The 27264-nt window shown below is 38.0% G+C and overlaps 1 protein-coding gene across 1 annotated transcript in view; it reads right to left on the bottom strand.

The window, feature by feature from the left end:
* Positions 1-1740: 1740 nt before the first annotated feature.
* prom1a (prominin 1a) overlaps positions 1741-27264 on the bottom strand; it is a 77268-nt gene continuing 51744 nt past the window's right edge. The window contains exons 7-30 of the mRNA XM_041943777.1: positions 26947-27036; positions 26551-26574; positions 23521-23750; positions 23318-23392; positions 22776-22839; positions 22243-22402; positions 21642-21794; positions 21080-21203; positions 20291-20394; positions 19406-19490; positions 15882-16028; positions 14502-14573; positions 13739-13831; positions 12655-12672; positions 12004-12057; positions 11840-11920; positions 11689-11757; positions 11061-11150; positions 10492-10607; positions 9783-9806; positions 9268-9336; positions 6385-6487; positions 5329-5361; positions 1741-4699 (exon numbers count right to left, since the gene is read on the bottom strand). Of these exons, the coding sequence (XP_041799711.1) occupies positions 6418-6487; positions 9268-9336; positions 9783-9806; positions 10492-10607; positions 11061-11150; positions 11689-11757; positions 11840-11920; positions 12004-12057; positions 12655-12672; positions 13739-13831; positions 14502-14573; positions 15882-16028; positions 19406-19490; positions 20291-20394; positions 21080-21203; positions 21642-21794; positions 22243-22402; positions 22776-22839; positions 23318-23392; positions 23521-23750; positions 26551-26574; positions 26947-27036 (2012 nt within the window). The 3' untranslated portion in view covers positions 1741-4699; positions 5329-5361; positions 6385-6417. The remainder of the gene's footprint in view (positions 4700-5328; positions 5362-6384; positions 6488-9267; positions 9337-9782; positions 9807-10491; positions 10608-11060; positions 11151-11688; positions 11758-11839; positions 11921-12003; positions 12058-12654; positions 12673-13738; positions 13832-14501; positions 14574-15881; positions 16029-19405; positions 19491-20290; positions 20395-21079; positions 21204-21641; positions 21795-22242; positions 22403-22775; positions 22840-23317; positions 23393-23520; positions 23751-26550; positions 26575-26946; positions 27037-27264) is intronic.

The following is a 27264-nucleotide window of genomic DNA, read 5'->3' as shown; positions in this document are numbered from 1 at the left end:
TCTCAATTAAAAAGAAATGTGGCACATCTGTATACTCATGTAAACGAGCCTCCTGAAAGCCCTCAAGTTCTTGCTTGTTTTAAAAGGCAGTTGGAGCTCACAACCATGCAGCGTAGCCTATCATTTCCCTCCAAACATAAACAGAATTAGACTGCACAGCCACAAAGAAACGTGAGCAGAAGTCACTCACATATGGCCAGCTAAGTTCAGTATGGAGTGTGGTAAGTAGTTGCTGTGCCAATTAAGAAAGAACAAGAAGTGTCTGTATAAGAGCACGGGGGTTAGCATGGTTGCTGGGCCGGATAGTGCGGGGTGGGGTAGGATATGTTCTAAGTGGCTTTATTTTCAGGTCCATCTGGACAAAAAGGCCCCATTGTGAGTAATTTGTGACAAGCAGGCAACATATCAGGAAGAGATTTAGATTTACTAAGTGGAGTGAAAAAAATTTTAAGTTTCACTTCTGAAAATGCATAATGTGACACCCAATGTATAAAACCTTTGTTCATGAATATACAAAAAAGCACTGTTTAAAAGTCTTCTTTCCCCTACTTCCATGAGTGTTTGTGTTCCCTTAAGATTGTGTGAATGTTTAGAACACTGTCCACTGCAGTGCATGATATTCAACGTCTTCACCACATGCTGGTTCAGAGGAGAAACTTCCTTAACTTCAGGCACAATGCAATACATCGTTTTAACCTAAAAACATATTGAAAAAATGATGAAACATTGAAAAGATAAAAGCTGTGTGTATGTGCAACTGCAATAATAAATATATTAATATAAATAAAAAGCTATGATGCCATTAAAATTAAAACATCTATAATGTATTGGGATATGTGACATTTTCTTTGCTGGCTCTCAACTAGTGAATTTTCCTCATGTCAGTAAACAGTACTGTGCACTTTCATTTGTGAGCCCTTTTCTCGAGAGCCTCTTAAAGTGCATGCTGTTCTAGCATTGGCACTCTTGCAGGCAGTGCTAGTGTGTGACTACATCAAATTAAAGATGGATTTCATGTAAAGTAATGTATAAGTTGTGCAGAATCTGGGAAATAACTATTCCAACACGTTTGATGTGCAAATAAACATAATAAAAGACATTTCTTCTGAACCACTGCTTATGTTTTTGAAGTTTTCTTGTCTCTTAAACAAGACTACTTAGAAGTAGGAATGAGTTGGAATGTGGTTTTGCTGGTGGTGTTCATTCACATACTGTTTGTTGCCTGAAAAAAACCTCAGAACGAAGCTTATGGTAGAAAATAATCATCCCATCTTGAAAATAGCTGACCAGTAACGCAACCAAGTTGGTTCTGGCCAGCAGTGGACACACCACATAAGAATCTGCAGTCTTCTGTTAAAGCCTTAAGATACACTGTGAGTGAGATGTCACATGTTACATACCATTTGTTTTGCATAAAACACATTAACAACTATCATATTAATATCTTATCATATTTTCAGGAGCACACTATTTTGAGATATAGTTTTTTCATATATATAATTTCCCATTCTTGCCATCGATGCATGTTGTCGAAGTAATAAAACTTTCAAATTTGTCCCTAATTTGGCTTAAACTGAAATATATGTTACCCAAAAATGCAGTCTATTTAAGACACTATTGTTGTTATAATGACAACCTGTTTGTCATTCTTGGAAAGGCTGAACAGAAGTGAAAAAAAAACTCACAGCGGAATAACAATACATCGAATTTCAAAGTTTATTCACAATTTATACACTCTCTTTTCACCACCACATAAAAAGTTCCTCTTCAGTGGCTCCATCAGTGTCCAACGTTGGAGCATCACAGTTCAAACCAGTTACCACTGACAGCATCCATCCACAGTCTGGATAGGCCTACACGATATCTAGTTTAAGCACTTAGTAAATTCAAACCGTTTTTCCACCAAGAATGGTCACGTCCAGACTCTAGCATACAAGAAAACCAATGATAGTCCTGTCAGAGTGAACACACAGTTCAAAAATGTCCATCTTAACAAGACACTGGGTACTCAAATGAAACAAGTAAAAGAACTGTCAATGAATCTTAGGCTAGCTGGAGCCATGTAGACTATTAATACATATACTGTAGTGTAGGCCTTCAGTACTGTAGTAGTAAATGAGCTAGCCTACTGCATGTAGAACAACATAGATAGCTAGTTTTCCAGCTGTAGCTAATTAGCGTAATATTCTTTGTGTGGCCTAAAATTATGAAACCTACAACCTATTCCTTTTGAGTCATGAAATTAGTTAGTTTTACTATGTGGTGTAAATTACAAATGGTTGCAAAAAGGGAATAAGGTGGAGAGGATTAAATATTTTCTGTAGTTTTCAATGCCCATCGGTTGGTTTTGTTCGAGACACATTTTTGATGCTAACAGTAGGGATAAAAAAAAAGATAGCATCAAAGTTACTTCAAAATTGTGTCAGCTCCTTCTTAAAATACAGTGAAAATATTGAAATGAACTCATTCATTTAATCTTGTTGGTAGCTTTTGCTTGATTAAATGTAAAATCATAGTTTTGGCAGTACTGTAAGGTACTAACTGTAGGCTAGCTTATTCTGCTATTGCACTGCTAGCATACACAGAGACAGTTAGCGAAACGTGTAAAATTCTGTTACGATGGACATTTCTTTCGCAGTGTGCATCAACACCATCAACTGTGTAAAGCATTCTACAGGTTTTCTACTATTTGATTGACAGTGCTCACTTGTCCCGTGAATGGATTGTCTAATCTTCCACCATCATAACTACACTGACGGCAGCTGCAAAACTAACCTGTAAACATGGAGGCCAGGTGGGTGAGATAACTGGATTGGCTTGCCCAATGTGTTGAGTTCAGCATATTACTCAGCCAACATCATCAAGTAATACAAAATAAAAAATAGCTCTTGAATACATTCACTCGTTCAGTAATTTTTAAATGTATCCATAGCTACTGTGGATTTTTAGAAAGCAGAAACAAAATAAGCACATAATTGATAGACCACTAAAGACCTGAGACCTACAGTAAAAAAAACAATTTGGCTTGAGAAAGTATTTCTCCACTTGAAAAGTAACATCACTATGTAAGCAAGACAGATCTCAGTAAAAATTAGTGAACTCAACATGATAGCTTGTGTTGTTAATCAATTCATCACCTATGGAACAATCTATAAGCCTGACACTTTTATCATAGCGTGTGATATATTAAGAATACTCTGACTTTATCTTGTGAATTAAAGGGAAAATCCACCACAAATGGTTACACTGTTGGTAAAATGGTATTTGGTGACGCATTTTTTGATTGATTTTGTTGTTTGGTGGCGTATTGTTCGTACTCTTGTGATTATTGGACAGGTATTTCCATGGATGCAACAATGAGGATGCGCTTCTTAACTGTTTAAAAAAGTGGTATCCAACCTGGGGTGGTAGCTCCCGAATGGTCCCGAAATAATCTGAGGGGTGCCGAAGATGATCAATGAGTAAAAATATATTTCTGTTGAGTAGAATGAAAGATAAATATAACATTGTTGTCTGACTTTAAGTTTGCAGGTCAATAACTATTCAAATGAATTGATATGTGCACAAAAAAATCACTCTTTGGTTAAACTTCATTACCACTCATTGACATACATAACCTGTGAGGAGGGGGTGCAACTATAAATTCATTTTAAGGGAAAAATAATTCGGGAACCGCTGGTCCTCCCTCTCAAAAGAAATACTCGCAGACCAGAATGCAGCTACAAGCCACAGTATGCTTGGATGGTAAGTGTGTCTCACCTTTTTTAAAAATAATAATTTCAGGCTTGTCTAAAAGCATTCTGGAAACTGTAGGAAATAAAAACCTGACACTGAAATAGATGACAGAGATTAAGGAAAATTTGTTCTGCTTAAAAAAGTAAAAAGTACATTTTAAATGTTATGCCACAAAAGAACTCCTTGTGCACATTTAATATCACAGACAGGTGATTTTTAACAGTGTAAGAGCATCCATGGGTGGATTTTCCCTGTGAGAAGGAGCACATCTGTCAAAATGCCAGGGTGACACATACATCTGAAAGGCAACCAGTCATTTGCAGTTTTCCCAAAACCAGTCAATTTCTGGATATTCTGTAATATTGTAAACATTTTTAAAAAGTCATGCTAAATTTCTGTCATATTAATCACAAAAATCCACCTGGGAACAACCTGCTTCTGTATATATATTTTTTTACCCCTTTGATCAAATCATCCAGTTCGCAGACATTAATACACTGCACACCTACTAACTCACGCGGTGCTTGTGTTGAACGCCATACATCCATTCAAAGTGCAGGAGAAACAGCTCGCCATGACCTTCCAGTGACCTTCCAGCCACTGTCTTCTTAAGCACAAACAAGTACATTAAAATGAACAGGCATCACAGTTATTGTCGTGTCCTCTTGCTGAAAGCGCTTTCAGCTTGGTTTTGTGTCCGAACAAATGTAAACGCAGACACAGCAGTCCTTTGAAAAATGCAGAACACGCCTGGCTCAGATTGATGCTGAGGGAGAAGAGTTTGACGTCCTGCAGGCAGAGTTTCTCGGAGGGGCCGAGGACGACGGGGTGCAGGTAACTGTACCGCAGGCTACGATCTGCCTGGTTGAGGAGGTTGAGTTGATCGCCAGAGATAGAAGAATCCAGAGGGCTTTGTGTGTTGTTTTGTTGTGAGGAAGCCAGCTTTTATTGAGCGTCTTCTGGTCTGAGGGGTCATGAAACAAAAGAAAAGTTTTGATAAGTAAACTCAGAATATAATGGATGTATTTGGACATTGCTTCACTTATTATTGCACATACATATTACTGCACTTTTGTACCAATTTAGGAAGAATTCCACTGCTTTTCTTAACTCTATTTGTGTCAATGCTCTCCTACATAATGATTTCTGTCATACTATCAGGAAAACTACACAGACTAATCACATAAACCTGCACTAATCAATGCTCATATTGAGTCATGAACTTAAATAAATAATAAAGCTTTGATGTGACAGAATAATCTCACTTGTTTCCTATGTAAATCACTCCATCGCAGAATTTTTTTTTTTTTTTTTACACTTGTCTTGATACTGAAAATTCTCCATTCAGGTGAAACTTCTTTGAAATGCAAAATTGCTACAAACTGTCATTTGGCAGACTTTGGCAGGAAAGTTAGATTTTCAGATTTGATGAATTACCTGTTAAATGGGCATGTTAGCAACAATGGTTCTGAATCGTCGCATTTGTTAGTATTGATCTGGGCATCAGAGCCCTTCCTGCTGCTGGATCGATTCTAACAGATTCAACTGAATGCCTACAACCTCAAATGTAAAACTGCAAGAAGGCAAACTTACTATGGTGTGTTTTCGTTCCAGTTTTCGAGGGCACTAGGAAGGCAAATATTGGAGAAAAATTATTTCTTAAGTGTTTGGTTAATAATTCAAAACATGCTGTATTGCCTTTTCTTTTGAGTGGCCCAGGAGATTAATGCGGCTATGGCTGGGTTGTGAAATAACAGATATAAGAGTGCTGCTCTCATGAAGCTCCACAGAGAGTTTTCAAAGACTGCATGGTGCTGCTGAAAAAATCGAGCTATTGTTGAAGTCGTCCTATACAACCTGCTGGGAATAACTCTCCCTCCAGAAGCTATATATAAAAGGCTGTATATCTTTTGGGAGAAACTGTTACATTGTGTTAATGTGACATTCATGAAACCAAAAATGACACTTTTTAAAATGCAAGACTTGAAATAGCAAATATGTTTGCCATAATCTTAATTTTACATGACTTTTATGATAATGCAAACTTTAGATAGGCATCGCTGCACAAAACTGAGTGCATTTTTGTAAATTGTAATTCAGATTTAAATGCAACGAAAGGCTATTGATAATGCAATTGAGAAAAAGTTATTTCAAGGATTCACACTAAGTAAAAGAAAGTCTAAATCAAAGCATGATGCTGGTCAGACAGGTTAGTGACTGCTTTGTAATTGAGGCAGTTTTTATGATGTTATTCTCAATAAACATCAAACAAAGCAACAAAAAAAGGGGGAATAAGCACATTCAGCATCTCTCCGCTACAGCACACTGACTAAGCAGTCACAAGTAGTCAGACATAAATACCATGAGGACATTTATGGTTCGTTAGTGATTCCAGAATTAGCAATTCTCACCATGATGGTTTTCCTGCAAAGTCACTGTGAGCAGAAAAGCACTAAAACAAGCTGGAAAGAAGTGTTAGAGGGTTCGGTTAGAGGGTGCACGTGACAAATCCAAAGAAATTGGACTGAAAACAGGGACAAGCAGCAGGCTGAGGTGGCAGCTGTGCAAAAGAAAGATTAGAGGTTGTAAAGAAGGAGTAAAATCAAAAAGTGTTAGAGAACCGGAGGTCTGAGGCGCAGCTTCCAGTACCTTTCAGGAGCCAGGACAAGAGCCGGCTCTGTGTCACCAGTCGATGTGCCTCGGGGGAGCCGAGGCCCGCGGGAACCTGTTCATGGTGTCATAGGTAGGGATGCTACACACAAATACACATACAGGGCACAACATTAACAACACAGGCAATTGAATCAGCGCCATTTTGTGAAACAACCGCCGCCTGCTTCTCTTCTTCTGCTCGACAAAGAGGAGCAGGACGAGGGTTCACCAGGCAGAGAGCAGAACAGCTTCACGAGCATCCTCTCAGGGGTTAACTCTGATAAACGGCACAGTCAGTTAAAGGAGCAATAAGTAGAGCTTCTCCTGTCTGAAAGTACAAGACTATATTAGTGGAGTTGATGGGGTTGTTGAGCAACACTGGTGATGCAAGGATTATTTCACCAGCTTCTGGGATTTCTGGTGCTCAAAATGTGTAGATCATTAGATTTCCATCACATTTTGATTTAATTAAAACAAAACAAAACAAAACAAACCCTCTTCCCAGTAAATGTGACTTCATTGCTTTTGCTTTACAGGTTAACAAGGTTTAAAGAGAAACAGCAGTGAAGTGTCAGCGTTTCAATAGCCACTGTTTGTTGGGTCAGTAGAGGTCATACAGTACTCAGTGCCCCTTTAAAATCATGCAGATGTTTTTTTCTTTAGGTTTTAGTTTCCAGGAAAAAGTGGATGAGTCCTTTTGGAATGGAATTCCACAAGTTGAAAAATTGCAAAGATTAAAGATTAAATGTAAAGAGACCAGCAAGTGTTTGGTCTTCTTTATAATTAAGCTGTTGTGCTCTCTTCCTTTAGCATCTGTTACAGAAGGCTGGCTGTCCAAAAGCATCCTCGTCCAAATGCAACTTAAAAATACATATAACATGCAGTTAGACGTTAGATTAAGGAGAAAATCAAAAGAGCAGCATTCCCAGCATCACACCAAAGCTCGACATGCTTGCCTCTCTCTGAACAAAATGATCAGGTGTACATTCATCGGACTTTGGCTGACTCTAAATGAGAGGAAACAGGGAGATTTTTCATTCCAGGGCACACACAGAGCATGCAGTAGGTTAGTGACATGGTGTATTCCCCCAAAACCATACAGCAGAACATTGGACGACAAGAAAGAGAGAAGTAATTTACAACAGTGAATCATACCAGTCTCATTTCTGTGCATTAAATACAGAGTTTCAGTGAGGACATGTCAAGCTTATTTTAGCATAAAGGCTAATAGCATGGAGCAGCTAGCCAGTCTCTCTCTCAGAAGCTCACTAATGAACACACACTGTGTTTAATCTGTACACAGACAGAGAGCATAAAGCCAAAGCAGCTCTGTGTGGCTGTACTCTGGCACAGCAGTGCTTACAGCTAAATGCTAACACCAGCATGCTAATGTGCTCACAATGCTAATGCTAACATGCTGATGTTTCACATGCATGTATACCATGCTGACTATCTTGGTTTAGCGTGTTAGCACTTAACATTTGATAGCTGGTAGTAAACACAACATGATGGGAATGACGTTGGTCTTGCAGATTCCCAGGTGAAAAAATACTTGACTTAAATTCTACTTTTTAAAGAATGCACTAAGTATTGTATTTTTGTTGCCTTCAAGTATACTTAAGTGTAGTTCTTGAGTACCACTTGAGTAATACTTGAGTATACTACGTTTAAATAGTTGCTAAATTGGCACAACTTTTTGCAAACATACAGCTGTGAAAATCATGTTTCATGAGTGTTCAAGACACACCTGCAGTACAACTGTATTATATTACCGATGTATTGGAAATATACTGAAGATTAAGTGAAAATTAAGTGCTTATACTTTTCATAAATACACTTTATTACTGATAAAATTATTTGGAATTCAGTACACATTTTAAAAGTACACTTTAGTACAATTTATGAAACACTCAAGTACTTTGAAATACCACTCACAACTATTGCAGAAGTATATTTATTTTTAATATATTTAACTAGAACTTAATGACATCTATTTAGAAGTACACTTTTAAAGGTTTAGGTCAAGCATACTTTAAATTAAGCACAAAAAGTAAAAGTCTACTGTATTAACTTTTCTATACTTACATTACAGTTCTTATACACTTAAGTCTACTACTTTTTGACCTGGTCACAAAGCAAAGTTTTGGCGAAATGAACATTTTGTCTTGACAATGGTATGACGTGAAAAGTCAGGATCACCAAACTTGTAGCAGTTCATCCTGAGAGGTGTATGACTGTGTGCCGCAAATTTCATGGCAGACATTTAGTTAAAAACCACGAATGTGAACTTAATGGTGAAGCTCAGAGGATCACCAAAGTCAGTAGGATTCATAATCAGGGAACCAAGTTTGAAGTTTCGTGCTGAAAACACTTTCTTGACGAACAACAGGACGCCACAGTCGTTGTGACTAGCTGTTTGTAACAAGAGGCCGCTCACATACTCTTAATATGTGAGCTCAAGAGGTAGTTAGTCAGCAGATTGTTTCATTTTAGACAGAACACACACTTGTTTCCAGTCTTTATGCTGCACTAAGCTAGCTGCCTCTTGGCTCTAGCTCCAGACTTTACACACAGATATGAGAGTGGTACCAAACCTTAATAAAAAAAAACACACACACACACAATATGTCATATTAGATGTTTTTCTAATTAAAGCTACCATTACTTGTCAGCTTTCCCATTATTGTTGAAATTGCTGACCTCCATACACTGGTATGCGTGTCTGTGGGTGTTTGTTTGAGTGTGTGTGCAATGAATCAACCCCCTCAAAGGCATGCACTGTGTCCAGCCACGTCATTTTGCTTGTAAAAAAGCACCCACTTCCCCAGACATGCCTCCACCTCCCACAACATGCAGTAACAGGATTACAACAACGTTTACCTTGTCATCATAGGATTTGGGATACCTTGTGAGGGCTCACTATGATAACCATTATTACCAATTTCCATACTGAAAACAAAATATTATAAAATAAATAAATAAATAAATAAAGAGGGATGAAAAATGTAATGTGAGACACATGGCATGCTAATCACACTTTTGGAGTAAAAATGCTGTTGTTGAGTAGTCAAACTTTTCAAGAATGTTAGGAGATAAATCTTTTTTGGAGTATAAATCATAGTGTTTTGTTCTTTATTTTTTTTTTGTATTTACACTATAACTTACAAAAAACAGGTGGACTTGTAAGGTAATGATTGCAAGAGCCCTTCATGAAAGGTAAGGGGCACTTTTCAAAGGTAGCACACGACAAGAAGCCACACCATCCACCCATAAGAGCAATTCCAAGCTTAAAAACGTAAACCAGCACCAAGAATTTAGTAAACAATTCTATGTACAAGATCCAGAGAAAAGCACAGAGTGATAGAGAGGAAAGGGAGGTGGGTAAAATGTCTTACGTTTTCATGGGAATTGTCTCAATGCTATAAAGACACACACACACACAAATAAAAATGTCATTGAATGTTCAGCGACAAAAATTCAGCAGAAAGCTGTCTGTAATCCAGCACAGATCGCATGACGAGAGACGCCACTGATCGAGACACTGGGTTGTATTTGTGCAAAGCCGTGATTGAATGAGTCCAGTGAGGCTGAGCAAAAGGTTCATGAAGGAGAAATGTAAATGGACCAGTGCCTCAATGTTCCTTGTAAAGTGCCGAGTGCTTGAGACAGAGAGGAATGACACAAAAAATAAAGGATATGGAAGATGGAAATAGTAGAAATGGTTATCACAAAGTAAAATGCCAAGTCCCAGAAACAGAGGAACTACAAGGAAGAGAGAAGGGAGGAGAAAATAAACCAGTAGACAAAAAAGAACCACCTAAAAGGCTGCACCTAAAACTTAGTTTATTCTAGTGGTAAAATTAAAAGAATCTGTGCTATCAAATGATATTAAATCCTTGAGTAAGTAAGTTAGCAAACTGAAAAGTCCTCCTCATGATTTGCAGCTTAGCTAAATATGACTTGCAGAAGAAGAAGCTTGAGCAAAAGAAGGCTGTCCTGCAACCATTCACGGCATTATACAAGGCTATCACATCTCATTCTACGAAGTATAAACTACAAAATAAACGTATGTATGCAGTTGTAAAGAAGTAGCAGAGTACTCACTCATCGTAAACATCCTCTGTGTCCATCCTGCGGTAGTACTTGGCTAGTTTCACTGCTAGGATGATGCTCGGGAGCAGGAAGAGAGTGCTGCAGCCCAGGCCCATCCAGAATGTGTTCTGTGGAAAAAACAAGCAATTAGAGCTGAAACGATTAGTCCATTTACCGATCGGTCAATCGATTGGTCAATCGGTTAATGGAGGTAAGTATTTTGAGAATCTATTAAACATTGAATTCATTTTCATGGCAAAAAGTTCCAGGTCCTTTTCTTTGGTTTTTTGTGAGAGTACATTAAATATTTTTGGGCTTCAGGCTGTTGTTCGGACAATACATGTTAATGGAAAGATGCCACCACATCTGACATTTAATATTCCAAATTATTGATTTATTAATCCAAAAAATAGATCACTAGCTGCAAGCCTTGCAAACAAAAACTTGTTTCATACTGTCCGTGACAAACAGAAGTGACATGTGTCTACAGCTAACCACTCGAGCCTTTTAAAATACATTCCTAACCCTGTTTAAATGGGGTTTATTTCCCTGTATCTGTATTATTATCCCTTTATAATTACCATGGAGTCAACCAAGAAACTGCAGGCAATGATTTCCGCCGTGTCCACCATGTTGCTGAAGGGCTTGCATGGTGCAACCTCCATGGCCAACTACAGAGAGCAAGATATAAACAGTAAACGTCGGCACACTTTCAGGTTTTTCAGGTATCACCATCCTTTTATCCTGTATGTTCAATTGTGTTCCTGCTTAATAGTGTGAAATCCTGTTGTGTTACCATGCTAGTTTTTGAAAGCGGTACTTTAAGAGTTCTTAGAAAAGAACATAAAAAATTAGGAATAAAATAAAAATGTTCTATTGACCCTAAGATCAACAAAACAGCTTCAGGCTTTTTTTTAAACTTTGTTTTGAATTCCTTAAGTTAACTGCAGAAGAAACCAATGTGCCACAAAGCAAATTCCTCAAATTTATAGAGGTTGTAATTGTTATATTTGTCTTCTCTATATTTACTCCTCAGCTCTTATGTAACATGCGAAGGTCTTTCTGCCAGTACACAACTCTCTATATTCCACTGGTGCTTGGTTTGGACAAAAAATGAATCTTGGACTGAACATATAAGTCAACACTTAGGAGCTGCAGTGAAAGTGAGAATCACACACGCTTCAGCAAGTTAGCAAGTCCAACACTTACAGATGTTTTGACCCACTCTATGTACTGATGGAAGTAGCCAACAATGGTCGCTGTGAATTTCCCTGTTTCCTGAGGACAATCAAGACATAATGTGAGTTACAGACCATTTACAAAGTGAGAATATAAACAAAGCAAGTGAACTTTCAGTTACCAGGTTGATTAAATGTGTAGCATTCTGGGAGATGAGGTACTGGGCTGCTTCAATGGCATCAAGAACTGCTAAGACTTTGTTCTGCAAAGAAGAAATTGTGATCAATTTAACCCCAAATCTAAGCCTACATTTCAGATTCAGACTGCTGGGGCTGGTTTACTTACAGGCAGGTCTGAGGCTGTTCTCTCCAGGAACCTCATACTCTGGTTCAACGCGCTCTTTAAAAAGGAAATAAAGAGCACAAATTAACATCAGCAACATCAGAGGTCAGGGGATAGAGTCAGGAGTCATTTCAACACCTGGAAACACACGCCAGTTAAACACAAATGGAGACCAGGCAAGAACAAAACTGACACTTGATGAACAATTTTCTGCCTTCAGTCCACGCATGCACAGGATTTTTGTACCAAAATTAAATATCCATAATGTAAAATAAATAATTTATTCATTTACTTTTGTGATCCAATTGTTACATACATCATATGTTACAATTGGTGGTTTTTCCCACCAGTAATGGAAAGGACAGAGTTGTTGACAAATTAAGGACTGAATCAAAGTAATCAAAGTAGTTTCTTTTCCTAAAGTGGATATTTTGTCATATTTTGGCACAAATCCCTTCATGTTCAACTCCATGGAGAATATGATTTTTATGTATATGTAAATACAAGAACACACACACAATATCATACAATACCACCCAAAATGAGATATATTTTCTCAGACTATATGTCATCTGTGAGATAAAATATCTCTCTCAATGTTCCAAATAATGAATGAGGACACTAAATACACAGGATGGACACATTTCTGCTTACCCTCGCTCTAACATATTTCTTGTAGTTGAAAGTGGATAAAGTTAAAAAAAAACAAAGAAAAACATTTTTAAAAAGCTGTTGTAAACATGTTGAAGTGCATCACTGCTTGTGTGAAATGCTAGTAGCTGTACAGCCTCGGTGTTATTCAAAAGGACGGCATTGCCTTTGACAGAGAAAAAAAATGAATATTTAATTTGTTCTTCACAGACATGACATGTTTGATGACACACGCCTGAGGGTCAGAAACATTCTGCTTTTGATGATGCTAAATGAAATACTGAAATATATTTTCTCTGTCAAGGATGACACCATTCTTTTAAACAGACATTAGCACAAGGATAACAAACCAATTGCTGCGACTGCAGCTCTGACACACACCTACACCATAGTGCATCACAACCATTGCCCGATAAACCTTTTCTTCTGAGCGCTGACTTTCCTCAAACCTGCATTTGTTGAATTTTTGGCCACTTGGGGGCAGCACAAAAAGCTGCAATCACAATAATCACATCACTGTTTTTTTATTGGTGAAAAAGTGTGACATAGAAGATAAATAAGATATTCAGATATACATATATAGATATTCTGGCCTTTAAGCAGCCTCCCAATGAATAACAGGTGAGGGTGAACTGAATTTGCTTGCACTTCTAGCAAACATAGACAAGTAAACAAGAGCTGGAATTTTTCATAAGAGAAAGCATTTTCAGTCAAACGCAGCATGTCCCGAGGCTGCATTGCTCTCAGGTCTTTTAAGGCCACTGTGGCCGACAACACTGGTCTATGGCTCTTTTATGCCGGGCTTTTGTCCGACAGCCAGACGGACAAATATTAAGTCATAAAAATAGAAAAGGAAAACTCTTTGTATAATGTTCTGCTGCGAATATTTTTATCCTGATGCAACGCCAGTTCATGTTTTCTCAGTAACCAAATGAATGCAAAATACAGACGTTTTTCATAGTGTTTAAGTGGTTTATGGTGGAAGTTTCCTGTTAGGGGATGACTAGACATAAAATCCAAACAAAAACCAAGAGTCCAGCCAGGCATGAATATCTGGACTGAACACAGAGACACAGTGGGGCATTACCATGGCCTGCTCCATGGGGAGGATCTGCTGACTGTGGATCTGCCGCAGAGTGCCGACATGGCCTTTCAGAGCGGTCTGCAGAGCGCCTCTGGGCTGAAACACACACAGGCAGGGAAACAAGCAAGTTTGGTGAAATATCATTTATCAAAGCACTGACAGAAATTTAAGCTTATAAATTACTAAACAAGTCATATCAGAGACTTTGAGCTTTTTGTTTCCTTTCTGGCCAATAGCAGTAAATGTATTTCTCTTGTGTCCAACAGTCCAACTCCTCTTTTATCAGAAGAGTCATGGAGAGGAATCAGGTGCAGGAACTTCACACTTCAAAAGGCCGTAGTTAATGGGAAATTTGGTTTTAATGTGAGTAGCACAGGCTGCACGTAGCATCTTTGATGCAATAACAGATTTTTTTGACATCCACCTACTGTGAGCTCCATTGTTCTGGAGGACCCTACAGGACTCTCCATTTACAGGTGAATAAATGTGTTGTGTTGCCTTCCTGAAACCCCCAGAAGGCATGGCAGAGCAGCCAGACTCCTCCAACAGACTCTCTGTATTTAGGCCGAGCTGTTATGTTTTGGACGAAGGAACACCAAGGCTGGAGACTAAGGACACCCAAATCCACCAAAGTGCTCCCATGGCAATGTAAATAAATACAGTAATCAAATTAGTGTATGTGCCTGTGAACTGAGGGAACACTGTGAAACTGCGCAGACTTGATGCTTGTATATATCAGCCAGAAGCAGCACCAGCGTGTTCTTACCATGAGGTCTGTCTGGGCCTCCAGCTCTCTGGCAAATGAGAGCAGGTCCACCACAGTGACTCCTTTGTTGACCTGAAGATAAGCAGATAAAAAGAGAAAAAAAATATATGATGTAAACAGTCTTCTCTCAATAGTTATGTTGGGGGAAAGTACTCAGATTACTTTTAAGTGTATTTTTTTCAATGACTGCCTTCCATTATTCATTGTTCATTGTGTTGCTGCTGTTAGTACACATTTAACTTAACATGACAGGCTCTGTGGAGGAAAACACTTTCCATATGTAGATATGAAAAGGTTGTAAAGTAACGAAAACACAACAATTCTTATTTTCAGATGATTATACACTAATGAAAACATAATTGTGAATATTATATTCCATTTCTGCCATATTTCCTCCAAAATCTTACACACCGGTCCCTTAATTGATGGCCGAGATCAAACTGGACTTTTTAGCCGCAGATCTTAATTGATTCAGTTAAATTAAGTGGTTAGAAACCAGCAAAATTTCACGAGTGCTTCTGAGATTTTAACTTAGAGCCTGTGCAAAAAAAAAAGTGCAAAAAAGAGCAGAGCAGGAACCATTTGTTGGACATAAAACATCTTATTTGACTTTTGGAGAGTGTGTGTGTATATCAGGACAGGTGGTACACTTGAACGGACTCCTTAAAGCTTTTTCTTTTTCACTCTCTCTCTCTCTCAGGAAATAAATCTAAGTGAACCTGACAGGTAGTGTTGGAGAAGACAGGGAATGCCAAGTCCCAGCTTGTTCCTACATACTCTTTGCCTTGGCAGGGGTCCTTTTGGATAACTGAGCTTCAGTGGTCCTCAACAGAACACAGTGTACTGTGTCATGTCGCAGCTCTTATTAGGTAAAGCACAGCTGCCTGCTGTATGTTAACTGACAGCCAGGGAGGAGGCTGTTTAACCAAGCCTAAGGAACCAAGCTATTTCTGGTAACATACCATTAAAGTACAACTGTAATACAATAATATTAGTTTATGTATAAAACAATCTATAATCAATATTTACACTGATCTTTCACTAATGAACTGATATTTAGAGAACTAACATAACCTGATGACCTATCTAACTGGTTCACTTCACCCTAAAATATCACAAACATTAATTTCGCCTTTATTCTATCATTTTTACTCAGATCATATTTACTTACTAAATGTATGTATTTGTCTGTCCTTGTGTTTTCAGCTCATTTGTTCTTTTTCTGAATTTGTGTGCGTGTCCCTTTAAGTTTCCATTCATGCACAGTTTTAGTGTGTCCTGTTTGCAGTTGTGTGTTTGTCACTTCATACTTTTGGCTCTGCTCACTCAGATGTGTCTGCATGTATTTTGTTTGTTTCTGGATGGGTGTGAGTGTGTCACCTCTTCCAGGTAGTCTGCATAGTTGATTTCTGACAGCCCTGCTTCGGAGAAGTCCAGGAGGTTCTGTTTCCCCTCGGCCTCTAACAGGATTATACCCCTCAGGTCGATCTTTAAACTGTTCAGCTGACTCACCACATCCTTCGTAAACTGTAAACATGAAAAAGGTACAGCCATAGGTTTTGTAAGGCCTGGAGATAAAACACTGCAGCTTGATTGTTGACTTAAATACAGTATTAGGATTTATTCTATTGCTGCTAAATGCTTTAAAGGTTCTATGGTTATCTTGGAGCTTCACAGTATACAGCCATATGGCTCACCACAATTTCCCCCTCAAGTTATGCTAGAAAAGCTTGGTTATTAATCACAGTTCAAGTCTTTAGATAGCAAAAAGAGGGAATTTCTGTAAGTGTACATAAAAGCTGTTGACATAATTAAAGGCCAACAAAAATGCAAAACAAATGTTGGCACTAGAGTGACCAAATCTTAAAAATGTGGTTTGGGTAGAAGTCCACATATCCTAGAATGGTAGTCATTGATGTTGTTTGTTTGGACAGTTTATCTTTGTTTCTATTGTAAATTACAGGCCCTGTTAATGTACTTCTGCACAAAGTCAAATTCCTTTTAGTATTTTGTGTTTCCTTAATATCTTGTCTTAGGCCTTCTATGTCTTTTGTAAAGCACTTTGTATTGCCTTGTTGTTCAAGGGTACTATACAAATCAACTTTTTCCTACAGGGCAGACACATGTGCCAGTGTGTATAAAATAGTTTGTAATATTATTTAGCATTTATTTTTTCCCATCTCAGGCATAGGTTGGCAAATATGATTTTCAAAAAGGGTGTCATGAATAGCAATATGCAATTCCACCAGCAAAAATGAAAACATACGCTTTTTTGTGGCAACATAAAGAGAACACAACAAAAAATGTTGGCAGTAAAGTTGTTTGTTCCTAAGAGGATGGGTTGGATTTCCCAGAAGAATAAAAAGTGTCCCACATATTAAGTTATTCTACTGAGCATACAAAGATTGTTTTTCAAACAAAGAAAAAAAAAAAAAAACTTCTTTCGTCTTTCAGAGGGGTGAAAATCATTTGAATTAAATCCAGTTTAGAGTTTAGCTGTCCTGAATCCAATGACAGCATTTTTAAGCATAAAACTTTATATGCTTTATGCTGGAATCATAATTTTCAATTAAGAAAGACATCAACACACCCAGAATCATAACACAGTACAAGTACAGACAGACATCTAATGTAACATTACTGCTACTGATTAAAAATATATCTTCTATTTTCCAAAATTATTTCTAATTTCTGTGCTTGTGTGTCGAAAATCAGATTTAACGGATAGGTTTGATACGCAAGTGCCACGCCTGCAAGGAATCTGATTGGACAACCCCCAACCAATGGCCTCTCTGCTATTGATAAACCAATCAGTTGAAAGGTGTACTACGACGCAGTAGCTTCTGAATTGACGTTACTTCAGAGAGTCGCTCAGCACCTGTAGTACGTGAGTGAGCTAGCATAAACACTAGTCACTGGGGAGAGATATTAGTTGTCAGTACATAGTTTTATATAGTATCTAAACGCTACCTTAAAATGTTAGCATATTTTACCATAACACTGTTTACCATACTTATATGGCTAGGTAGTTTAGTTGACGTTATCTCCGAATAAGAAGGGGCGTTGTTAGGCAAGCTCCATTAGCTGAAAAACGCTAGCACAACATTAGCCGTAAGGAAACGTAGATCCAAAATGCTAGCTGGGTAATGGCTGATGCTAGTTGTTGGCTATCTTTGTGTTGTATAGACAGCTAAAACTGTTCTAAGCGTTGATTGTCAGCAAGTAAAACTGGATTTTGACGCTATGAGGAATTGGCCAACAATGCAGAAGACCTGAAGGTTTTTACAAAGTTTATTCTGAGCAATTCAAGTCTAGATTGAGTATTATGAAACTAATGTGGCATTGTCTTTGCAGGTGATGTGCCACATCTGACTTCGAGACAACCCTGTTCCACTTCATGGATCTAGGTGGAATCAATGAATGGACACTGTCTAATAACTGCAACCCCTGAGCAGAAATACAACACACATCTGCCTAAGGAGCTCCAAATCCTTCAGCATACTACTCATGGAGGGCCTACCCTACATGATTTTGGTTTCTGAATTTCTTGTAAGTACCATAAGATGATGTACAGATATGTGTTTTTACAGTTTCCTTATTATGGAACAGATAATATAGTGACAAGTGACAAACTAGAATAAATTATATTTCTGGTTTACAGTATACTGAAGTCAAAAGTTTTCCCTCAAAGACCAAGATAATACGATGCTAAGTTGGTATGATTAATATTTTATGATAATGTTGCCAAAAGTGACACTAAAGTACCATCAAGCTGATGCACCATTTCTGAGGAGTAACGTATGAAATTACTGGTCACTGGAGAATTCGGCCAATGTCTTTATTTTCACAGTGAACTGATAGTACTCATATTTCACCATGGGAATAAAAAAGCATAACATTACACAGAATAAAAAGATGGGGACATTGAGATGTGGAATGAATCTTGACGTATTCACAATTTGAAAAGTTTCAGGCAGCAAAGATCCAACTTAGCATTGCATTTTTTAATGTATAAAGAGAGCCTTATCATTTCGTAATATTTGTAACTGTAGCTTGTACAAGTGATAAAATACCTGACCAATGTGCTGTTTTACTGAAATTTAGTCAGGTAGGGTGTCAGTGTGTGAGTATTAAATGAAGACAAATTACCAACTTGCAGAAGCAGACACAGCATGGGATGTATCAGCTGTTGGCTAAAACCAGCCAAGACAGTCCTGCCAACTGGCAGGAAAGTACTGAATGTGTCAGGCAGGCAGAAGTGGCTGGTTCAGGCTCAAAAATAAATAGAAACTTACATCAATGTAATGCCCCAGGCATACACTGAGGTAAGGGCTGAGGCATGTTAAAGCTATTGGCTGTCTGCACACACTTTTTCAGCCAAGTAAGGAGATTTCTGGAAACTTTGTCACTGTTAGCTTAAATGTCCAATTTGCATACCATGGTGTGAAAATTAAATTATCGTGTATTAACTACCCATAATAAGGTTTTATGAAGAATACTACAGAGTAGAGTTACAACATGAAATACACATACAGAGCTCCCTTACTGACTGTATATTTTAATAAAATAATTGTATTGAGGTGTCAGCAAAATGCCTATTAGTATTTTGTCTGTACATTCGGCTCTGACATATAAGTGACAACAGAACTTACAAAATTGTAAATTGTATCTTTGATTAGTTATAAAGGATAGCACCACAACCTAGCTTAACGTCCATTATCCCATATGTTTTTTTAAAGCATATTAATGATTAACTTCATTTTTTTCCACTAAGCATTCAGAGTGTTTTGTAGTAAGTTTAATTTTAGTTATTTAGGTTCCACAATTGGTTAAAGGAACAAATCAATACATATACATTTGTCACAATACATTACGTTACTAATTGTTGTTGTAAGTTTACTGACCACTGTAGTGTTCAAGAAAGAGGAGATATTGAAGACTTTGTCCAGACGCATGGCTGAGTAGATGCCCTTGTTCTCTTTGCAAGTACTAAGAAAGTGACACATACAAACAGATACACACAAATATAACAGAGAAAAAGGAAGAGAAGAAATGTCAGCTTAAAAGTTTCACAGGGAAAATATTTGCTGCCACCAAGTGAAATTGACTGGAAGTACATGACACACTGACATGTTCCTTGAGAGAAAACAGTGTAATGTTCCCTCAAAAGCCTGGAATATTTGCCAATATGTCAAAGATTAATGTTCCATGATAACATTTAGGCAGCCACATGCCATATAGACTCACATAATATACACAGTATTAGCACTGTTTGCTTTTGAATGGGCCAAGATTTGTTGAAGCAACATTGTTCTATTTGGAAATATTATGACTACGTATCTACCATCCCAGTTACTGAAGATATGCAGCTTCTCACTGGAGGGAGATGATGAAAGCTGATGTAATCACTGAGAAAGAGGCAAAAGCAAAGCAGCATTGATAGCGTAGAAAAATGAAGCTAATTAGCTACTCAAGGCTAATACCAAGTCTTTCGCTCATTTGCATCCTCATCAGTGAAAATAAAATATTCATTTGCTTGATTGATGTCTGACCCAAAGCCTGCACCGAAACAAAAATTTGAGCAAAATGTGAAAAACTGCATCATCCAGTAATTCTTCAGCCTATAATTGAATAAATGGTTTGTCTTACTGCAAAATGTAAACAGAAAATGCAGAGTAGATAGTTGTGGAGTATGCTGTGAGAAGAATAATCATCACAAAAGCATTGCTTCTGAAAGGTGGCAGACAAAACACTGTCACCTAAATACATAAAAATCTGTTTTGCATTGCCTGTACAAGCTCTCTGCTGTCAGCTCCAGGTCGGAGTCGTTGTACATGTAGCCGGGGATGAAGTTCTTCCATTCTGGGTTGACCAGATATGGGGTGTCCACAACCTGGCAAGTCGAGGATGTGTGATCAGTCATTCTCACAGAAAGAACATCAATCGGATCAATCAGAAAATTGAATAAACTTGACTCCAATTCTGCAAAGCAGAGGCTATGTCACTCCCCTTATCATTTTTCCAGTAGCAATTAAGCTGACTGACAAAAATAGGGAGGCACAGGATAAAATTCTGTTAGAGTGTCAATTTTAACAAGTTGTTTGATTTAATGTTTAGTCATAAAATCCAAGTGCATACAGTATGACTAAGATGATTACTGAAAGCCCTATAAATTAATTAAAATAACAGCATATTTCACTTGTTTAAAAGACAGTAATTGTCTGTTTTTTGTGTTTGCTCTATAAGCTTGAGGCAACATTCTATTTTCTACATTATGGATGGTTTAACTGCTGCAGGATTCAGACTTAATACAAACAACAGCATGCCACCCACAGCTGGGAGCAGCTGCTATGCTCTGGAGCCCACCCAAGGGACACAGACTTTTATGCAATAAATACTACAGAGGGAGGAATAGTGTCTTAACTTGAATTGTCTGACAGAGATGCTCATTCAGGGGTTTAAATACACAGTCCGTACTGTTCTATATGGAACTTTAGTCAAAATACTACTTGAGTTATACTTGTCATTTTTAGGGAGAAATAACAGCTGTATAATTTCTAGGCAGACTCATGACTTGCCTTGAAGACTTCTTTAGTGTGGAAAGGTTCACAAACAAGTTTCTCCATGTTTCCTCCAGCCAGGAAGATGGTGGTCACCACTCCCATCAGCACCCAGGAGAAGATGAAGCTGAATCCAACGCCACTGTGGAGAAGGATAGACAGGCCTTCAGGTACAGCCACAGTATCACACAATAAGATATGGAGCTGTAGCAGTAGTTTTTTCAGATATATCACATATACTTTGTTTGCATAAGCCTTCTTTAACAAAAGCACCTTGAGGTTAACTTTGCTCTTTAATGCTCGTCACGTGATTTTGATTATATGCTCGGGTTTTCTTTGCCTTTTAAATGTACTGTAGCATGCACAGGAAGTGATGTAGTGACGTAGCAGCAGTAGTGGCAGCTATAGAACAGTAGAAGTAGTTCACGTGCTATCAAGTAGTGCTAAAAATACTAGTAGTGTAGTCCTAAAGTGTAGCGTGCCATCATCAAATTGGCTTGAAAACCTTTTTAATAGCAACATCTTTTTCAGTTTTAAATCTTGAGACTGACAGAGTCTGTCATGTGGACAGTTGACTCACGCCATGAGCATCGTTCCTCCTGTATTGGAGATGCAGCCTCGTGTCGTTGGTGAGGCGTGCTTGTCGTATCCCAGGGTGCCACAAAGCAGGCCCAGGTAGTTGAAAGCCAGGACCAGGACCACCATGCAGCAAAGAGCAATGCAGCCAATCCACCTGTAAGCAGCCGGCAGAGCTTCACAGTTAGAGCTTTCACTGAAGGTGGCCTTAAAATAACACAAATAGGACAACATCATCCTATACCAACAACAACATCCCATGTCCTTAAATAAGACAGTGAAGCCTGACCTACTTACTCAGTATGGCACATCACATATATGCTAAATGGGTTAAAGAAAAATGGAATACAAAGCTTTTTAAATAAGTGATATGTCATCTTGGGTTTCCTTCCACTGCATTAATGAATTAATGTAGAAGTGATACAAATACTTCAGAAATGCAAGATATTAGTGCAAGCTTATACAGCACACATTACTTTTACAGTAGCTTCTTAAAAGAGTCTGGTCAAGCCGAACAGCATGAAGCTGACTGCCAAGTATCAAGTATTTACACTTTTTACAGTTTGTAGGTAATGTTTTTTGTTTATATTACGAGGTCAGTGTACCTGTAGAAGTCCATTTGGTCAATTTCTGGGTAGTGGTCCTCAATCTTGGCATGGGCATGGCTGATGAAGATAGTGAAGTTGGACAGGCAGCTCTGCACAGGGAATACCTTGGAAAAGCTGCTGATGTTCTTTCCAATGCCATCGACCAAACTCTGTACATCTGCGAGACAGATCATTCAATTAATCCATCATTTTCAATAAATGGCCTGTGTAAAGATGCTCAAAAATATGTTTGTATTTAACAGTTTGTCCAGTTTCTGGACACACTACATGGATGAAAGATGGAAAACATTCTAAATTCTAAGTCGTATGTTTACAATAAAATTTAAGTGCAAATCCAGATTTCAAATCCACTTAATCTTGCTAAAACTCACAAGGCGGAAAAAGAAAAGGGACATGGAGAGAGCACTAAGAGAACAAAATCCCAGTGAGTTATCTAATCCATTCGTGTAGTAACACACATAGCAGAATTTATTAGATGAACTGAGTGGAATGTAGAAAAAAATCTTTAAGAAGTGTAGAATGTCACTTACTCTCCACAACACTTCTGGTCTGTTCAATCACCATATGTGGCGTGTCGTTCAAAGAGGAGTAGCCCTGTGAGGGGAAAAGGACAATTTTTGGATCATGGGGGCAAATTTTTTTTTTCTCAAAGAACTGTTAAATAGCTGTCTTCTATCACAGTAACAGTATCTGTAATTTTGTATCAATGTATAATTGTTGTATTAATTCAATTAAGAAATGTTTAAAATAACCACACTGTACTATACTGCATCACATTTGATTTTAACATTTCAGTTAAAAACAAAAGACTCAAAACAGTAAAACTAGCTTTCTTTAAATTGGAAGCTTTAAGGTTCCAAGTGAGAACAACAGAGGTGCAATAGAGAGGTGCATTATCACTGTACAATACTGGAAATAACTGAGTAACTAAGTAGACAAGGCACCTAAAGGAAAGTTGGTAACACTGAAATAAAATTGTGGCACATTTAATAACTCCTGGAGATGAACTGACATGAGACACTGACAATATCAACACTGTTAGAATATCCATAGATTTCTAGTGCAGGCTCACCCTCTGGACGATAGCACTGAGGTCCGTTCTCAATACGTCGTTCACCTTTTCCAGCTGAGTCTTCACGTTAGGTAGCTAAATTGTAAGCAGAGTTTATGTAGCCACAGTTTTAACCATGAGGGAAGATAGAAAGAGTAAAGAATTGCATTTGTGTCCATAGCATGTAAGCTACATATCAGAATGCACTGCGTTCAGTTTTGTACCCGTGTGAAGTTGGCGCTGATCTGCAGCTGGAACAGTGACTGGCGGATGTTGCGGCACAGCTGGGCAGACGTGGCGTCTGACTCCTCGTCATGACAGCCTGGGTCGTTGAGGGTGCGGTTGATACTGGTCCGGACCAGGCTCAGGTTGAAGTTGAGTTTTCCTGTTCCTACCTGGAGGACCTCCAGACCCACACTGACGTTCTCCAGGGCCTCCTTGGTTTCTCGCATGGCTAAATTTAATGAGACCACAGATGAGATTGTAAGTAGATTGAGTTGCCGTAATGAAGGGAAAGCCAGGATGTGAAAGAAGAATGCCAATCAAAGCAAAGAACCCTCCTGACATAATTTTCCTCCAAAGACAATTCCCATCGTTTGGACTGCAAACTTAGATGTGTTTTAAAATTCAAATGAGTCAAGCTGATTGATAAAGCTGGAGTCTTACTCAACTACGTTGGGAAAAAGTTTTTTCATCAGCTAGCTTATACATTTGAATTAAAATTAAAAATTGAAGGACTTGTAAGAAAAGGATTTTTTCCATGAGCCCCAGATGGCATAGCTCAGCTGCAACATGACACATAAAGAATCAGGAATATTTTATTAAAATCTTTTAGTTATGTCCTGGGAAATTTTATTGAATTGCTATAAATGCACACTCATTCAGAGCAGTAAAATACATTTTATTCAGCTGTAAAGTCATTTCAACATTTCTGGGGCATATAAAATTTCAAATAACTTTTTTTTTTTTTTTTTTTTTACCAGTCACGAAGATTTAGCTTGCATAGTGGTATGTAGTATGCAGGAGTATGTCATGTATTGAACAGTTGTCTTTGAAAGTATGACAAATTGGCACAGCCTATATAATATTTACTCATGTTACACAAAAGACAGAGACTCATACAGGACACAAAGTATGTACTCATTGTAAGGACTAGGCCTGAGCTGAGTATATCACACTGTATTTCGGATCCAAGCCCATTAGGATTTGATTTCGGAGTGTGTCTGTGGTGTGTTCACATGCTGGTGTGAATCACCACCATCTAAATTTAGACATGACTGCCAAACAGGATTGCTTTCTGCTAAAAATAACCAAACAGTAATGCAATGAATTTGTTAGTTTATATTAAAAATTGTTGCTGTTAATAAACTAAGTATTTCCCCATCAATTGAATGCATCACGAAACAACAGCCAGTGTTAGTTAACAATCACAGAGCAGCCTGCAGCAGACTTTTAAAATTAAACAGGATAAAGAATGCAAATGCAACAATGGCATCCTTGAACATTGGTATAAAAGATGCAAAACCGTGGGGAGTGAAAACGCAGATGGATGCTATGTGCTAAATGCATAAATACAATATTCACTTCTGCTTATGCCTTAGTGAAAAATGCAGTGTTTTTTTTTTCAAAGTATGACTCCTGATCCGTAGCTTTCACACAGTTTTTACATCTGATAACACATTTTCATACCAAATACTAAGACCTTCTGGTTCCTCAGCTCAGCCCTAGTAGGAACACAATAGTACACAGACATTAAGAACACAAACTGTATTCACAGTAATCGGTGATCAGGTATTTTACCACCTGAACTATTGGCATGCTTGTAGACTGCTATTTCACCTTTGTTTCTGTTGTGCAACAAGCCTGTATATCCCATGTAGTCAAACATCCATATACAGCTGCTTGTTGTAATACATAAAATAATACTTTCATAGTTCATTTACATGAGAGTGCACTGTAATTTCTGGTAAAAGACTTAAAATAAAGTGACAGGACTGGCCACACAAACACATCACTTTTGTATGCTCACTTCACGCTGGGGGAACACAATGGGGTAAAAAGGGAGATGTCCAGGTACAGATTGATCCTATGCTGGGTTTTTGGCAAGATCTGGTGATGATATTAACCCAAAAACTGCACTAGGCAAGAATTTTTATGGAAAAGGAATCATATCTGTTTATATGCGTAAAAGGAACAGATTAATTCTGTTTGCCCATAAAAACAATTTATCTGGTAAGTACTAGCAAAAAATTGTCTGGGCATGCTGCTTGTGAATCAACAAGTCTCTTTAATTTTCTTGTCTTCTTTTAATACTAGAAGTGGCACTCAACTGAAATGACTTTACATAACTTAATAATCTGAATTGTGAAATTCAAGACACAAAATTATCTGCCATGTGTAGTCACCAGACTCATGCCTAGTCGACATGTACACAGGTATTTGTCAAAGCGTAGCTTTTTCTATGTGTTTTGGCCTTTTGTCCACACACAAATGCAGTTTAGCTCACTGACAATGGAGCCTTTGGAAAACTCCTTCAAGGGTGAAGATATTCAGAAACTTTGAGTTGGCTTGTGACGAGGGATTGTGCGTAATTATCTCCTTTGTTTACATGTGCAATGGCTGAAGTGGCTAAATAGTGCTGGTGTTAACCTTGTCGACAGGACTTTTAACATATGGAGGTCCCTGCTACATAATGCAGCATTCCCATGACACAGACCCTGCCACCAATGCTGCAAAATTGACGGCGGTCATGCTTTTGCTATAGTAGGATTTCCATTAACATTTTACATTTTTCAGACCTCTAAATGCAGCTAGCCTACAGGAAATAGATATTATTCAGACTTCTGATTGGCCAGCATGGCTTTAGGGTTAGGATTATATAGCTGCCTGTTGGTTTGGCATGTCCTTGACAGCGCTTCAGTTGTGTTTTTGTGTTTTCACATGGACAGAGATGTTTTTTGAAATGGTGCATTTATTGATGGGGCTTTTTTCTGAATGAACAAGAAAAAAAGCCTGTTTTAAGAAATACCCATGTATGTGTGGACTTGGGCTCAGACATTGCATAGTGCAGTTTCAATATATGAATTGGTTGCTGTTCATTAAGACATCACTCAGGACTCAGCTAGGTCTAAATAATAGTAGAATAAAGGAAGATCACAAGGGAACAAATCACAGGAGCAACACTTGTGTCAAAGTTCACAAGGTCAGGGGACAAAGGATTGTAGGTCATTGTCCAGTTACTGAGTTACTGTTACCTTTGATGGCTCTCTCGATTTTCACTTTATAAAAAAGCATAAAATATAAACATTTGAAAAAAAGATTATTACAAGTTACTGCTTTTATTTAACTCACTGACTGAAACTAGATTCCCAAAACTTGTTATTGTTCACAGGAGAATATGTCAACCATAACATGTGATTTAACCTTTACAGAGTTTTAAAATTATATTACAGCATACTCGTAGTAGGGAATAATCTGATAATGGAATTATTGTGGGGTTATAAGATTGTTTTGAAGCGCAGTTGTTTTATTCCTTATATAACTGACAATATTTGCAAGTAAGGCAGGATACTATGACACTAAATGCTTGCCGCCTACAATAACATGATCATAGTGTAGCTAAAGAGGAAATGAAAAATATGCAGATGTACCTCCAGCCATATTGAGCACTCTGTCCAAGGCAGGATGGACCTCCTTATCCAGCTGATCATGTATCCTTCCACCCAATAATGGACCTATATCTGTAGAGAACGTAGCATCAGATAAACAAAAGAAAAAAGCAACATTGTCCAAGTTATTATTTTTGCTGCTAATACTGCCTTTGCAGGTCTTAACTTTCAGGAAAGAGCTGCCTTCAGTACTATTTCAGGATGAATACTCAAGGGACTGTCTCTAACAGTCACCACTGTAGCTATCTAGACCTAGTTGTGTCACAAATCTGTTGTGAGAACAAGTCAAAGAAAGTAGAC

The sequence above is a fragment of the Chelmon rostratus genome, chromosome 9, assembly GCF_017976325.1.
Source record: "Chelmon rostratus isolate fCheRos1 chromosome 9, fCheRos1.pri, whole genome shotgun sequence".
Taxonomy (NCBI): domain Eukaryota; kingdom Metazoa; phylum Chordata; class Actinopteri; order Chaetodontiformes; family Chaetodontidae; genus Chelmon; species Chelmon rostratus.
Note: the sequence above shows the minus strand (reverse complement) of the source record. Positions and strands in the feature narration are given on the sequence as shown.